The sequence below is a fragment of the Cucurbita maxima genome, unplaced genomic scaffold (assembly GCF_002738345.1).
Source record: "Cucurbita maxima cultivar Rimu unplaced genomic scaffold, Cmax_1.0 Cma_Scf00027, whole genome shotgun sequence".
NCBI classification, from domain to species: Eukaryota; Viridiplantae; Streptophyta; class Magnoliopsida; order Cucurbitales; family Cucurbitaceae; genus Cucurbita; species Cucurbita maxima.
Genome location: NW_019272043.1, coordinates 1,886,088 through 1,898,587, shown reverse-complemented (window position 1 = coordinate 1,898,587; position 12,500 = coordinate 1,886,088). Strand labels below are relative to the sequence as shown.

Below are 12,500 nucleotides of genomic sequence, written 5' to 3'. Positions count from 1 at the left end.
GGGTGCTCTAACCAACTGAGCTACAAGAGCCACTTCAAAAAGTAGACATATCAAGCATAGAAACGACAAACAAACTAACCCAGTGAAAAAGATAAGCCTTAATCTATTTGATAGGTTTATTTTAAACTAAAAAGCATCAACAATACCTATTATTAGTTTGAGGCATCGGATCTCATATGTTAGAGAGAAAATGCTAAAAAGCATCAACAATACCTATTATTAGTTTGAGGCATCGGATCTCATATGTTAGAGAGAAAATGCTCTTGTTGAGAGTTGAACTCAAGACCTCCCGCTTACGAAACAGGTGCTCTAACCAACTGAGCTACAAGAGCCACTGCAAAAAGCAAACATACCGAGCATAGAAACGACAAACAGACTAACATTCAAATGGTTAAGAAGATATGCCCTAATTAGTTTCAAGTATCCAACCTACGACAAACAGACTAACATTCAAATGGTTAAGAAGATATGCCCTAATTAGTTTCAAGTATCCAACCTCATTTGTTAGAGAATAGGCTCTTGTTGAGGGTTAAACTCAAGACTTCTCGCTTACTAAACAAGTGCTCTAACCAACTGAGCTACAAGAGCCACTTCAAAGTGCAGACATACTGAGCATAGAAACGACAAACATACTAACATTGATAAGCTCTAATCTATTAACGGGTGCTCTAACCAACTTAGCTACAAAAGCCACTTCAAAAAGTAGGCATACTGAGCATAGAAACGACAAACAAACCGTAAAAAAGATAAGCCCTATAGGAGAGGACCTCATTTGTTAGAGAAAATGCATGCTCTTGTTGAGAGTTGAACTCAAGACCTCCCGCTTACTAAACGGGTGCTTGTTAGAGAAAATGCATGCTCTTGTTGAGAGTTGAACTCAAGACCTCCCGCTTACTAAACGGGTGCTCTAACCAACTGAGCTACAAGAGCCACTTCAAAATGCAGACATACTGAGCATAGAAACGATAAACAAACTAACATTGATAAGCTCTAATCTATTAACGGGTGCTCTAACCAACTGAGCTACAAAAGCCACTTCAAAAAGTAGGCATACCGAGCATAGAAACAACAAACAAACCGTAAAAAAGATAAGTCCTATAGGACCTCATTTGTTAGAGAAAATGCTCTTGTTGAGAGTTGAACTCAAGACCTCCCGCTTACTAAACAGGTGCTCTAACCAACTGAGCTACAAGAGCCACTTCAAAATGCAAACATACTGAGCATAGAAACGACAAACAAACTAACATTGATAAGCTCTAATCTATTAACGGGTGCTCTAACCAACTGAGCTACAAAAGCCACTTCAAAAAGTAGGCATACCGAGCATAGAAACAACAAACAAACCGTAAAAAAGATAAGTCCTATAGGACCTCATTTGTTAGAGAAAATGCTCTTGTTGAGAGTTGAACTCAAGACCTCCCGCTTACTAAACGGGTGCTCTAACCAACTGAGCTACAAGAGCCACTTCAAAATGCAAACATACTGAGCATAGAAACGACAAACAAACTAACATTGATAAGCTCTAATCTATTAACGGGTGCTCTAACCAACTGAGCTACAAAAGCCACTTCAAAAAGTAGGCATACCGAGCATAGAAACAACAACGAGCATAGAAACAACAAACAAACCGTAAAAAAGATAAGTCCTATAGGACCTCATTTGTTAGAGAAAATGCTCTTGTTGAGAGTTGAACTCAAGACCTCCCGCTTACTAAACGGGTGCTCTAACCAACTGAGCTACAAGAGCCACTTCAAAATGCAGACATACTGAGCATCGAAACGACAAATAAACTAACATTAATAAGCTCTAATCTATAAACGGGTGCTCTAACCAACTGAGCTACAAAAGTCACTTCAAAAAGTAGGCATACCGAGCATAGAAACAACAAACAAACCGTAAAAAAGATAAGCCCTATAGGACCTCATTTGTTAGAGAACATGCTCTTGTTGAGAGTTGAACTCAAGACCTCCCGCTTACTAAACGGGTGCTCTAACCAACTGAGCTACAAGAGCCACTTCAAAAAGTAGACATATCAAGCATAGAAACGACAAACAAACTAACCCAGTGAAAAAGATAAGCCTTAATCTATTTGATAGGTTTATTTTAACCTAAAAAGCATCAACAATACCTATTATTAGTTTGAGGCATCGGATCTCATATGTTAGAGAGAAAATGCTCTTGTTGAGAGTTGAACTCAAGACCTCCCGCTTACGAAACAGGTGCTCTAACCAACTGAGCTACAAGAGCCACTGCAAAAAGCAAACATACCGAGCATAGAAACGACAAACAGACTAACATTCAAATGGTTAAGAAGATATGCCCTAATTAGTTTCAAGTATCCAACCTCATTTGTTAGAGAATAGGCTCTTGTTGAGGGTTAAACTCAAGACTTCTCGCTTACTAAACGAGTGCTCTAACCAACTGAGCTACAAGAGCCACTTCAAAGTGCAGACATACTGAGCATAGAAACGACAAACATACTAACATTGATAAGCTCTAATCTATTAACGGGTGCTCTAACCAACTTAGCTACAAAAGCCACTTCAAAAAGTAGGCATACTGAGCATAGAAACGACAAACAAACCGTAAAAAAGATAAGCACTATAGGAGAGGACCTCATTTGTTAGAGAAAATGCATGCTCTTGTTGAGAGTTGAACTCAAGACCTCCCGCTTACTAAACGGGTGCTCTAACCAACTAAGCTACAAGAGCCACTTCACAAAGTAGACATATCAAGCATAGAAACGACAAACAAACTAACCTAGTGAAAAAGATAAGCCTTAATCTATATGTTAGAGAATATGCTCTTGTTGAGAGTTGAACTCAAGACCTCCCGCTTACGAAACAGGTGCTCTAACCAACTGAGCTACAAGAGCCACTACAAAAAGCAAACATACCGAGCATAGAAACAACAAACAGACTAACATTCAAATGGTTAAGAAGATAAGCCCTAATTAGTTTCAAGTATCCAACCTCATTTGTTAGAGAATAGACTCTTGTTGAGAGTTAAACTCAAGACCTCTTGCTTACTAAACGAGTGCTCTAACCAACTGAGCTACAAGAGCCACTTGAAAATGCAGACATACTGAGCATAGAAACGACAAACAAACTAACCCAGTGGGTTAAAAAGTAGTTTGAGGCATCGGATCTCATATGTTAGAGAATATGCTCTTGTTGAGAGTTGAACTCAAGACCTCCCGCTTACGAAACAGGTGCTCTAACCAACTGAGCTACAAGAGCCACTTCAAAAAGCAAACATACCGAGCATAGAAACGACAAACAGACTAACATTCAAATGGTTAAGAAGATAAGCCTTAATTAGTTTCAAGTATCCGACCTCATTTGTTAGAGAATAGACTCTTGTTGAGAGTTAAGCTTAAGACCTCCCGCTTACTAAGCGGGTGCTCTAACCAACTGAGCTACAAGAGCCACTTCAAAATGCAGACATACTGAGCATAGAAACGACAAACAAACTAACATTGATAAGCTCTAATCTATTAACGGGTGCTCTAACCAACTGAGCTACAAAAGCCACTTCAAAAAGTAGGCATACCGAGCATAGAAACAACAAACAAACCGTAAAAAAGATAAGTCCTATAGGACCTCATTTGTTAGAGAAAATGCTCTTGTTGAGAGTTGAACTCAAGACCTCCCGCTTACTAAACGGGTGCTCTAACCAACTGAGCTACAAGAGCCACTTCAAAATGCAGACATACTGAGCATAGAAACGACAAACAAACTAACATTGATAAGCTCTAATCTATTAACGGGTGCTCTAACCAACTGAGCTACAAAAGCCACTTCAAAAAGTAGGCATACTGTAGAAAACATAAGCCCAAGCCCTATAGGACCTCATTTGTTAGAGAAAATGCTCTTGTTGAGAGTTGAACTCAAGACCTCCCACTTACTAAATGGGTGCTCTAACCAACTGAGCTACAAGAGCCACTTCAAAAAATAGACATATCAAGATAGAAACGACAAACAAACTAACCCAGTGAAAAAGATAAGCCTTAATCTATTTGATAGGTTTATTTTAACCTAAAAAGTAGTTTGAGGCATCGGATCTCATATGTTAGATAATATGCTCTTGTTGAGAGTTGAACTCAAGACCTCCCGCTTACGAAACAGGTGCTCTAACCAACTGAGCTACAAGAGCCACTTCAAAATGCAGACATACTGAGCATAGAAACGACAAACAAACTAACATTGATAAGCTCTAATCTATTAACGGGTGCTTTAACCAACTGAACTACAAAAGCCACTTCAAAAAGTAGGCATACCGAGCATAGAAACAACAAACAAACCGTTGAACTCAAGACCTCCCGCTTACTAAACAGGTGCTCTAACCAACTGAGCTACAAAAGCCACTTCAAAAAGTAGACATATCAAGCATAGAAACGACAAACAAACTAACCCAGTGAAAAAGATAAGCCTTAATCTATTTGATAGGTTTATTTTAACCTAAAAAGCATCAACAATACCTATTATAGTTTGAGGCATCGGATCTCATATGTTAGAGAATATGCTCTTGTTGAGAGTTGAACTCAAAAGACCTCTCGCTTACTAAACGGGTGCTCTAACGAACTAAGCTACAAAAGCCACTTCAAAAAGTAGACATACCGAACATAGAAATGACAAACTAACTAACATTCAAACCGTTAAAAAGATAAACCCTAATCTATTTTATATATGTTTACTAAAATGCATCAATCCCACTATTAATTCCCTGTCTCCGATTCCGTTGGATGTTGATAACCACCATACCCTAACCAACTGAGCTACAGGAGTTACTTAAAAAAGTAGACAAACCGAACATAGAAACGATAAATAAATAAATTATGTGTAACTTGAATGTACGTGGAAAACCATAAAGATGGTATGTTTCTGATATACCATTTGACCACTCTTTATATGATGTTTTTTTACCCTTAATAGGTTTATTCAACCTTTCATCTCAAACATTATCTCCGCTCCAATTCATGTTACAAAGCCTATTCTAATATCATATCAAATTTAAATTCGGTATAGTATTACTATCATTAAAGAGTACTTTATTCTAAGTCTAACCCAATAAACATGTTCCTCACGTATCATGTTTGATGTCTAAGTCTAATAATAAGCTCAAACCTGTTCTAACCAAATGATATTTTATTCTCAAAATTAATATTAAATGGTGCATTTACGCTTAGAACCAAACAAAATCATCGTATTTATTACTATCTGACATTTCTTATTTATGGATATCTAACGAACCCTTAAACCAAACAAATTTTGTGTCATCATAGATTACTATTTGTTGTAGGCTCGAGTTCATCATTTCGTATCAAACCTTCTTTAATCCATTTAAGATAAAGAGAAATAATGAAAAGAAAATCATTGAGCGATAAATAAATTTAAAAAAAATAGAAGCATAAAAAATTCATAATTTAATCGTAAACTTTCTATTTGTGGATATTAAATGAAGCGAAATGTTTACTTGGAAGTCTAGATTTTCACTACCCTTCCGACTCGATCACCCAGATACGCCATCTCTCTTCCATGGCGGAGTCGGATTTCAGGTTCGATCATCAGTTTTCTCTTCTGCTCTCACCACTAATTCCTATTTCTTTTTCGTTTTTATTTTGTTGTTTTTGTATTTTGTAATTTGCCTTTTCCTCGGTTTCTCGTTTGATTATGAACTTAAATTGGATCGCATGTTGATGTTGATATGCAGCTATGTCAACCCAGCCGTTGCTGAAATTGTTGTGATAAGGCACGGTGAAACAGCTTGGAATGCCGAAGCAAGAATTCAGGTTCTACATCATTAGCAAACCTATAAAATTTTGTTCGGATGAATTTGATTAATTTATCACATGATCAAGTAGGAGGATGATCGATTGTAGGTTTCGGGAAGAATGTTTTCATCAATTTTGCAAAATTTCATTTAGCCTAATTTCTTTCCCCAATAATTCCTTCGACACTTCCGACTTCTTATTCCTTTTGTTCTTGCATGTTCTTGATGTTAGCGTGAGAATATTGCTCTGGTTCCATGGACTGAAAATTGGATGTTCTTTTTTTAAAGCCTGGAATGGCTTCTTTTCAACAGAGAGCAGCAATCTCAATCTATAGGGTCCCATTACATATTTACTTGTAAAAGGGGACAGAAGAATAAATGTCCAAAATGGGAGACGGAAGTGGGGAAGTTTGAGAATGAAGGGATATCTTAGATAAAATCAGTATAAGAGGGCATGAAGTTTCTCGAACACCCACTGTTGTATTCTTTTTCTTGACTGATGAAATTTAGTGGCCACATTCTTTCAAGATGTCATGGGAGCAGTTCATCAATGGGGAATGTAAGTATCAAAGAAGGTGGGAACAAGAACAGAATTATAAAGGGAGGTTTGGGGAATGTAGTATGTAATCACGGAGTAGGAAATTTTGGTGGTGAGTGAGAGCATTGTCAAATTCCAAGAGAAGGATGCTGTAAGTACATATGAAGAAGATGAAAAGAATGAACAGGGAATAACAGCAGCACTATACTAAAAGGGGGTCATAGAAAAAGGAAGGTTCTGGTTGAAGGATCACAAGAAACAACATAACGTGAATTCCATAATGCATGACCCAGGCGCACATGAGATTCATGTCCTAGGGATTTACCCAAATGTGTAGATTTTTTAGGAGTCTTTTGATAAATTAATCTTCATGAAAAATTTAGGGTAGCCACTCTTTGATTCCTTTAGGAGTTGGATCGACTTGAAGATGTAGTTAATTAACCAATTTAGACCAACATAGGAGGATAGATGTTTCTAGCGATTCATCTAGCATCATCAAATGATACAAGACTTGGATAAGAATCTACAACACACTAGAATGCCCTTGTCAACAATCCTTTACTCTGGCAGCATATTTGCTAGAAGTTCCTTTCTTTTGTGAATCTCCAGGCAATGCAAAACACTACCATCCCATGCACCTACATTTTGAAACATGTGTTAGATGGGAAGTTTGTCAATGAGCTTAAAGATGAGATTAAGGCTCAAGTATGGTTCCAATAACCTTCGGAACTTTGCCCAAAGATGGACCTGGCCCTGATGGGGCCTTTAATCAGGTTCATTTATATGAAGAGGAAAAAGGTATGGCAAGTGGAAGGAACTTAGCATGATCAAGATAATGAGAGGTGACGCATCAAGGAAAATTGATGGGAAAAGATGAAAAAATGTGGCTGATGTAAAGTTAGGTTGTTACCTAGTTAGTCTGTTATGCTAGTTAGGAGTATTGTATTTTCATTTTGGAAGCAGTTTAATATTAGAAGCACAAAATCTTCTACGATTTTGATTGACTGTTGTGGAAGAATATAATCTCCAATATCAAAGTTTTTGTATGGAAAGGCTTACATGCAAAGTATAACACCATTGATTAATTTTAGAGGCCATCTTCCGTTTTGTTGGTTTCTGGTTGGGGTATAGTAGGTTGGTAAAGCTCGGTTGAGTGTTGAACTAAAACCTAACCACCAAAAATAAAAAGAAAAATTGAAAACCAAGCTGAACCGTCCTTGATACATAATTGAACCGTCTATAGGGAAAACATGATGTCTCGAGAGTTTGGCCATCAATGTGAGTGCGTCCTTTAATATTTCTTTTATGAAAAAGTTGTCGGATTTTGAAATTTATGGACCTAATAATCTTAACTTAAATTTTAGGGATCTAAGAGTTTCATTTATCCAAAATTTTAATATGATCATAATAGTAGTTAAGGAAAGAAAACAATATGTTGATACTCTTTTAAGGAACTTCTGCCTGTCTTATATATCTCTACAAGTTTTATGGAGAATCAAATTAACTTAACATGACTTTTGTCCCATTTTTTAATCTTGAATATATACTGTGCTTTTGATCATTATCCCCCTCCAACTTTGGTGAGCTCTTTTGTTCCCATCTAAATTTATGTTTTAAATAGGGACACCTGGATGTGGAATTAAATGAAGCCGGGCGACAGCAAGCAGTTGCAGTGAGTTAAAACTTGTGTTCCATGTCTTAGTCTTAACATTTAACATCAGGACTTGAACTCTTCATTCTTATTTTGAAGGTTGCTAACCGTCTGGCCAAGGAGCGGAAAATCTCTGCTGTATACTCTTCTGACTTAAAAAGAGCTCTTGAAACTGCACAAATCATTGCAACTACATGTGGTATTCTAGAGGTATGACTTTCAGTCGAGACATTTGTTAAATCACCACTACATTAAAAAAAAAAAAAAAAAACTCTTGCTTAAAGATCAAAATATGAGTAATCTTTTTTTTATGTTTTCTTAGTACTTTCTTTTACTTGTAGGTTAAAAAATTAGCATGAGTCCTAACAATCAAATTCAAAATATTAATTGGGTACAAAATGCTGAACACATGACCTGGACTAATATCATATAAATTACTTATAAATATTTAATCTTGTTTATTAATGTATTTTTTACACAGTCATTTTAAGGATTTGATCTCACCATGAAAAGTGTCAACTTCAGCAAATCCATCTGTTTTGTACTATTTTTCCTTTGTTTTGCTTATATGATTGCAATGCTCCCAACCCAGCCAAAGTGACAGTCTGATTCCTGTTGAAGTTCTTTAGTCTATTGCCTTTTCTTTCCCCTATATTAGATTATATTGTGTGATACAAGTTAACTTTTCTTTGATATTTAGGGTAAAGAAACTTTACTAAAACCAATTATTCAAACCTGTCCAAATGAAATTGATATGCTTTTGTTTGTGTTTGTGATTTGTTTTATTGGACTATTATTGTGTTTGTTAAAAATGATTCAATCGGTTCTTTTTTTAAATAACTTTTTTGTTAATTGTTCAATAGCATATTTTTGTATGTTTCCGCATTCAAAAGATATACAGGACTGGGATAGCGTTTTGATTCCCTTAACCTCAACGAAGTAATGTGGGTACAGTAATTGTTTTAAGATCGTAATCTTATCCCCTTGACCCAAATGTTTCAGAAAAAATTGGGGAGTGTCCATATCACAATTTGGGTCCAAAATTACCAATTAAAGAGAGTGTTTTTGCTGAAACGTGAAGTTAAAGAGCAACGGCAGGGAACAAAATTTGGTTCTTCCTGCAGCAATAAAATGGTCTAATCAAAGCAGTTTTCTTCAAATGATTAAGTCATGTAGCCTTATATTTATTTCTCTGAAGAGCCCTTTCCTTCTATCACTCTTCTTTGTGAAGGTGTGTGACATCGGGTTTTACCAATTAATGTGGGCACCCACTCTAGTTGTAACTAGGCAGTCTTTTTATGATGACTGGTACAAAATTCAGAAAAATTTTCAACAATTTTTCAACCCCGAAACGATCCCTAAATCCCTATTTGTCTAGTGATTTCTTGTGGTGTGGTAGTATTAGAACAATAAGGTTGCTGTCCTCAAACAAAAGTTGGTTTCGTCTTGGGGCATATAATCCCAATTTCAAAATGTGGAACCAAAGATATCCATCTGTGGCGAGCATTGGCTACCACCTCTTATGGAGGGTGGATTCAATTTTTTAATCTAGCTTTAGATCTGTGGAAAATGAGTATATACCTTAATCATAACAATAGTCACGCTTATTGTTCTCTCATGATCATTAATTTGTGTGATTGTATGCAGTCGACAACTAAGTTGCAAATAGTTACCTTTGCTTCATCTTGCAGTTCATTGTAGTAAAAGAAGGCAGTCGCATTTTGTGAATGTATGTGTCATACTTTTCACATCTCAGAGACGCATAAGCATGCACAGAAGCACATAAGCACAAATACTTGGATCCTTGAACACAATTTGTTTGCCTTTATTGCTTCCGTAACTCTTAGAGACGTGTAACCTTCTCATGCACACATTTTGCTGTCTTTATTCTTTTTTCTTCTTTTCCCTTTTCACCCAATTGTAAACAGCTCCTCTCACTTGGTAATAAATGGTTGGTGATATCTGAAAAACACTTAAGGTCCTGAAATTGGTGAAATAGCTGTGGATATTCTTGTATGATTGTAAGTACAATTGTACTCTTATTTTTTATTATTGTTGTTGGAAATTTACTTGGAGGTCTCATCTAGGTTATTAAAGATCCTGACTTGAGGGAAAGAAACTTGGGAGATCTTCAAGGTCTCGTGTATCATGAAGTAATCATGACAAATCCTCAAGCTGCTGCAGCTTTAAAATCTCGCCGTACAGATCAAACAATTCCGGTAATATTTTTCCTTTTTCATATATCAATTATCTAATGGGTATCCTAAAATCATTGGAGCATTGAACCTTGTGGAAAATCTACTGGGAATAGCAAATAAATGGCTTTCTACTTACCGGTCATCTTTTTGTCCCCAAATTCATCCAATATGCACAAAATGTGCTTAATTTGAAAAAATACTTAGTTGTGAACTGCATTTTTTTTTATTAATCCAGCGCTTGAGTACTAGACTTTGGTTGGCCGTTTATGCTGTGATGCGAGCTAAATTCTTTTTACTCTGTTCTAAAGCAGGGGTAGCTAAGTTCTATTCTGGAGTTCATCCTAGGCAGTAGAGTATGCTTGTTATTGCTGGTGAATATTGACCAGTAGTGCGGAGAAAGGGGCAGTTTGGAATGACTTAAGTCCTTAAATTTTATTTTAGTATTATTATTTGCATTTATAATACTTTTTCAAGCACATAGAAAGTCTGTTTAACATATTGCATCTACAAAATTATGGCTCATAGGGTAATTACTGGAATTATTTATTTTAGTATTGCCCCAAATGCAGGGTGGTGGAGAAAGTCTTGACCAACTTTACCAGCGTTGCACATCTTCATTGCAACAAATTGGAAATAAGCATAGAGGTAATACTTGGCTTTGGTTCAGTGACCAATTTGTTGATGAGTTTCTTCAATAATATTTTCCTGGTTGAAGCACAGGCGAGCGAGTTGTTGTGGTCACTCATGGTGGTACTATACGAGCACTGTTTAAGCGATCTCATCCTCACGGTATTGGAGGCAAGATACTGAATACATCTGTGAATATATTTCACTTGTCTGATGGGGAGGAATGGAAGGTAAAATCATGGGGTGATGTTAGCCACCTTAACCAGACGGATTATTTACAGTCTGGGTTTGGAGGAGATAAACATTCTGGTTAGGTTGACCATTCCATGACGTATTAAGTGAGAATTCATTTTGGTTCTTAAATTTAAAACAAGAAAGACTGTTATGGTCTCTACCGTTAACTTTGTGTTAGTAAACTACTATTGATGATGTAGCTATTGTGTAGGCATGAATGGGTGCGCCATGGTTGCCAAATGGGTGTCGCCATGAATGGTGCGCCATGGTTTCCAAATGGGTGTGGCCATGAATGGGTGCCATGGCTGGCTACCATGTTGCCACCTTTCTTCCATCTTACGGAAACCAAAACATCATTTCTTTAATCTCAATCTCCACATCTTCTATTGAAAATGTCTATAATTTATTTGGTTCTACACCGATTATCAGAACACTTGACCAAACTGCATAACAAAAGAGGAATGCACAGCTAATGTGTAAATGCATTTTTTTTTTTTTTTTTGTTACTATTATTATATTTTTGTAGAAATATAGTTTATGTTTTCTAATACCATATTTCATACACATTTATTCCTACACAATAGCTATGTCGATCTTGGAATTTCTAATTTGTTGTATTTAGTATTATTTGTTTTTAAATGTTTTAAATTTCTATTTATTTTTGTGGCTACAACTTTGAACGTTTTAATGAACTAAAATTGACAAATCTGTAAATTTTAAATGAATGGTTTTTGTATTTTGAATTAACAAACTTAAAATTTGTTAGAAGCGAAAATCAATTAGAATTTTTAATCCAAAACTTTGTAATTTTTTCTACAAAGATATGACCCAAATCATGAATTTCGTGAAAGTGGAAGGAAATAGAGTAATATTTTGCTTGCTACAGTTATTGCGTGCATATACTTTAGATACACATTAGTATGTAGTAGGGTTTTATATAATGATACTATATTTATTTGCATATATTACCAAAGTCGAAGGATGTTAACCACACCTTTTAAAATTGAAGGGTATTTTTGAATATTTTTTAAATAGAGTATTAACGGTTTCCATCCAAAATAAACGATAATAGTATTTTTTAGATTTTATTTTTAAACTTTAAAGGTATTAATGAAACTTTTGAAATGTGGTGTATTCTTGATACAAAATAAAAAGTTTAACCAGTATTTTTATTAATTTAGCTTACCATGAACCGTAAAGGAGTTATTTTACTTATTTTGTTCTTCAAAAAGGTAACTAATCATATGAGCTTACCATTTTTATTTCGAGCATCATCTATTTCTTCTTTAGCTTGGTTGATTCTCTAACATATAATATTCCATTGTTTAAGATTTCAAAGAGATAGGTTTTCTCGTCTCTAAACTACCCAAATAAAGACACATATTTACATTAAAATTGGATGAAATAGCATACTGAAAAATTAAAGAAGATGATTGAAATAGCTTCTCTTACATTAAAAAAAAAAAAAAAAAAAAAAAAA

General features: G+C 35.6%; 1 protein-coding gene and 15 non-coding genes across 16 annotated transcripts in view; 1 reads left to right on the top strand and 15 right to left on the bottom strand.

Annotated features, from left to right (window-relative positions):
* The window catches only part of TRNAT-AGU, a 74-nt gene extending 44 nt beyond the window's left edge, over window positions 1-30 (bottom strand). The window contains exon 1 of the tRNA in view: window positions 1-30. This exon is cut by the window's left edge and continues 44 nt beyond it. This is a non-coding gene — a tRNA (tRNA-Thr).
* Window positions 31-258: 228 nt separating this feature from the next.
* Window positions 259-332, bottom strand: TRNAT-CGU. The gene has a single exon. It is a non-coding gene; the product is annotated as a tRNA-Thr (tRNA).
* A 524-nt stretch (window positions 333-856) lies between these two features.
* TRNAT-AGU lies at window positions 857-930 on the bottom strand. Its single transcript has one exon. It is a non-coding gene; the product is annotated as a tRNA-Thr (tRNA).
* Window positions 931-1,122: 192 nt separating this feature from the next.
* TRNAT-AGU lies at window positions 1,123-1,196 on the bottom strand. Its single transcript has one exon. It is a non-coding gene; the product is annotated as a tRNA-Thr (tRNA).
* A 192-nt stretch (window positions 1,197-1,388) lies between these two features.
* TRNAT-AGU lies at window positions 1,389-1,462 on the bottom strand. The gene has a single exon. It is a non-coding gene; the product is annotated as a tRNA-Thr (tRNA).
* A 210-nt stretch (window positions 1,463-1,672) lies between these two features.
* On the bottom strand, window positions 1,673-1,746 carry TRNAT-AGU. Its single transcript has one exon. It is a non-coding gene; the product is annotated as a tRNA-Thr (tRNA).
* A 192-nt stretch (window positions 1,747-1,938) lies between these two features.
* TRNAT-AGU lies at window positions 1,939-2,012 on the bottom strand. The gene has a single exon. It is a non-coding gene; the product is annotated as a tRNA-Thr (tRNA).
* A 161-nt stretch (window positions 2,013-2,173) lies between these two features.
* TRNAT-CGU lies at window positions 2,174-2,247 on the bottom strand. Its single transcript has one exon. It is a non-coding gene; the product is annotated as a tRNA-Thr (tRNA).
* Window positions 2,248-2,362: 115 nt separating this feature from the next.
* On the bottom strand, window positions 2,363-2,436 carry TRNAT-AGU. The gene has a single exon. It is a non-coding gene; the product is annotated as a tRNA-Thr (tRNA).
* Window positions 2,437-2,637: 201 nt separating this feature from the next.
* TRNAT-AGU lies at window positions 2,638-2,711 on the bottom strand. Its single transcript has one exon. It is a non-coding gene; the product is annotated as a tRNA-Thr (tRNA).
* Window positions 2,712-2,801: 90 nt separating this feature from the next.
* TRNAT-CGU lies at window positions 2,802-2,875 on the bottom strand. Its single transcript has one exon. It is a non-coding gene; the product is annotated as a tRNA-Thr (tRNA).
* A 290-nt stretch (window positions 2,876-3,165) lies between these two features.
* TRNAT-CGU lies at window positions 3,166-3,239 on the bottom strand. The gene has a single exon. It is a non-coding gene; the product is annotated as a tRNA-Thr (tRNA).
* Window positions 3,240-3,620: 381 nt separating this feature from the next.
* On the bottom strand, window positions 3,621-3,694 carry TRNAT-AGU. The gene has a single exon. It is a non-coding gene; the product is annotated as a tRNA-Thr (tRNA).
* Window positions 3,695-3,868: 174 nt separating this feature from the next.
* On the bottom strand, window positions 3,869-3,942 carry TRNAT-AGU. Its single transcript has one exon. It is a non-coding gene; the product is annotated as a tRNA-Thr (tRNA).
* A 139-nt stretch (window positions 3,943-4,081) lies between these two features.
* On the bottom strand, window positions 4,082-4,155 carry TRNAT-CGU. The gene has a single exon. It is a non-coding gene; the product is annotated as a tRNA-Thr (tRNA).
* Window positions 4,156-5,445: 1,290 nt separating this feature from the next.
* LOC111499700 (phosphoglycerate mutase-like protein 4) lies at window positions 5,446-11,436 on the top strand. Its single transcript, XM_023151331.1, has 7 exons — window positions 5,446-5,557; window positions 5,713-5,791; window positions 7,932-7,982; window positions 8,061-8,171; window positions 10,049-10,180; window positions 10,729-10,804; window positions 10,880-11,436. The coding sequence occupies exons 1-7, from the start codon at window positions 5,538-5,540 to the stop codon at window positions 11,098-11,100; spliced, it is 690 nt and encodes a 229-aa protein (XP_023007099.1). The 5' UTR covers window positions 5,446-5,537; the 3' UTR covers window positions 11,101-11,436.
* Window positions 11,437-12,500: the final 1,064 nt, after the last annotated feature.

Excerpts from the sequence above, each read along its gene's own strand:
- LOC111499700 (XM_023151331.1), top strand. The coding sequence starts at position 5,538 with ATGGCGGAGTCGGATTTCAG. Across the intron at positions 8,172-10,048 it reads CTACATGTGGTATTCTAGAG|GTTATTAAAGATCCTGACTT; the intron begins GTATGACTTTCA and ends GGTCTCATCTAG. Across the intron at positions 10,181-10,728 it reads GTACAGATCAAACAATTCCG|GGTGGTGGAGAAAGTCTTGA; the intron begins GTAATATTTTTC and ends CCCCAAATGCAG.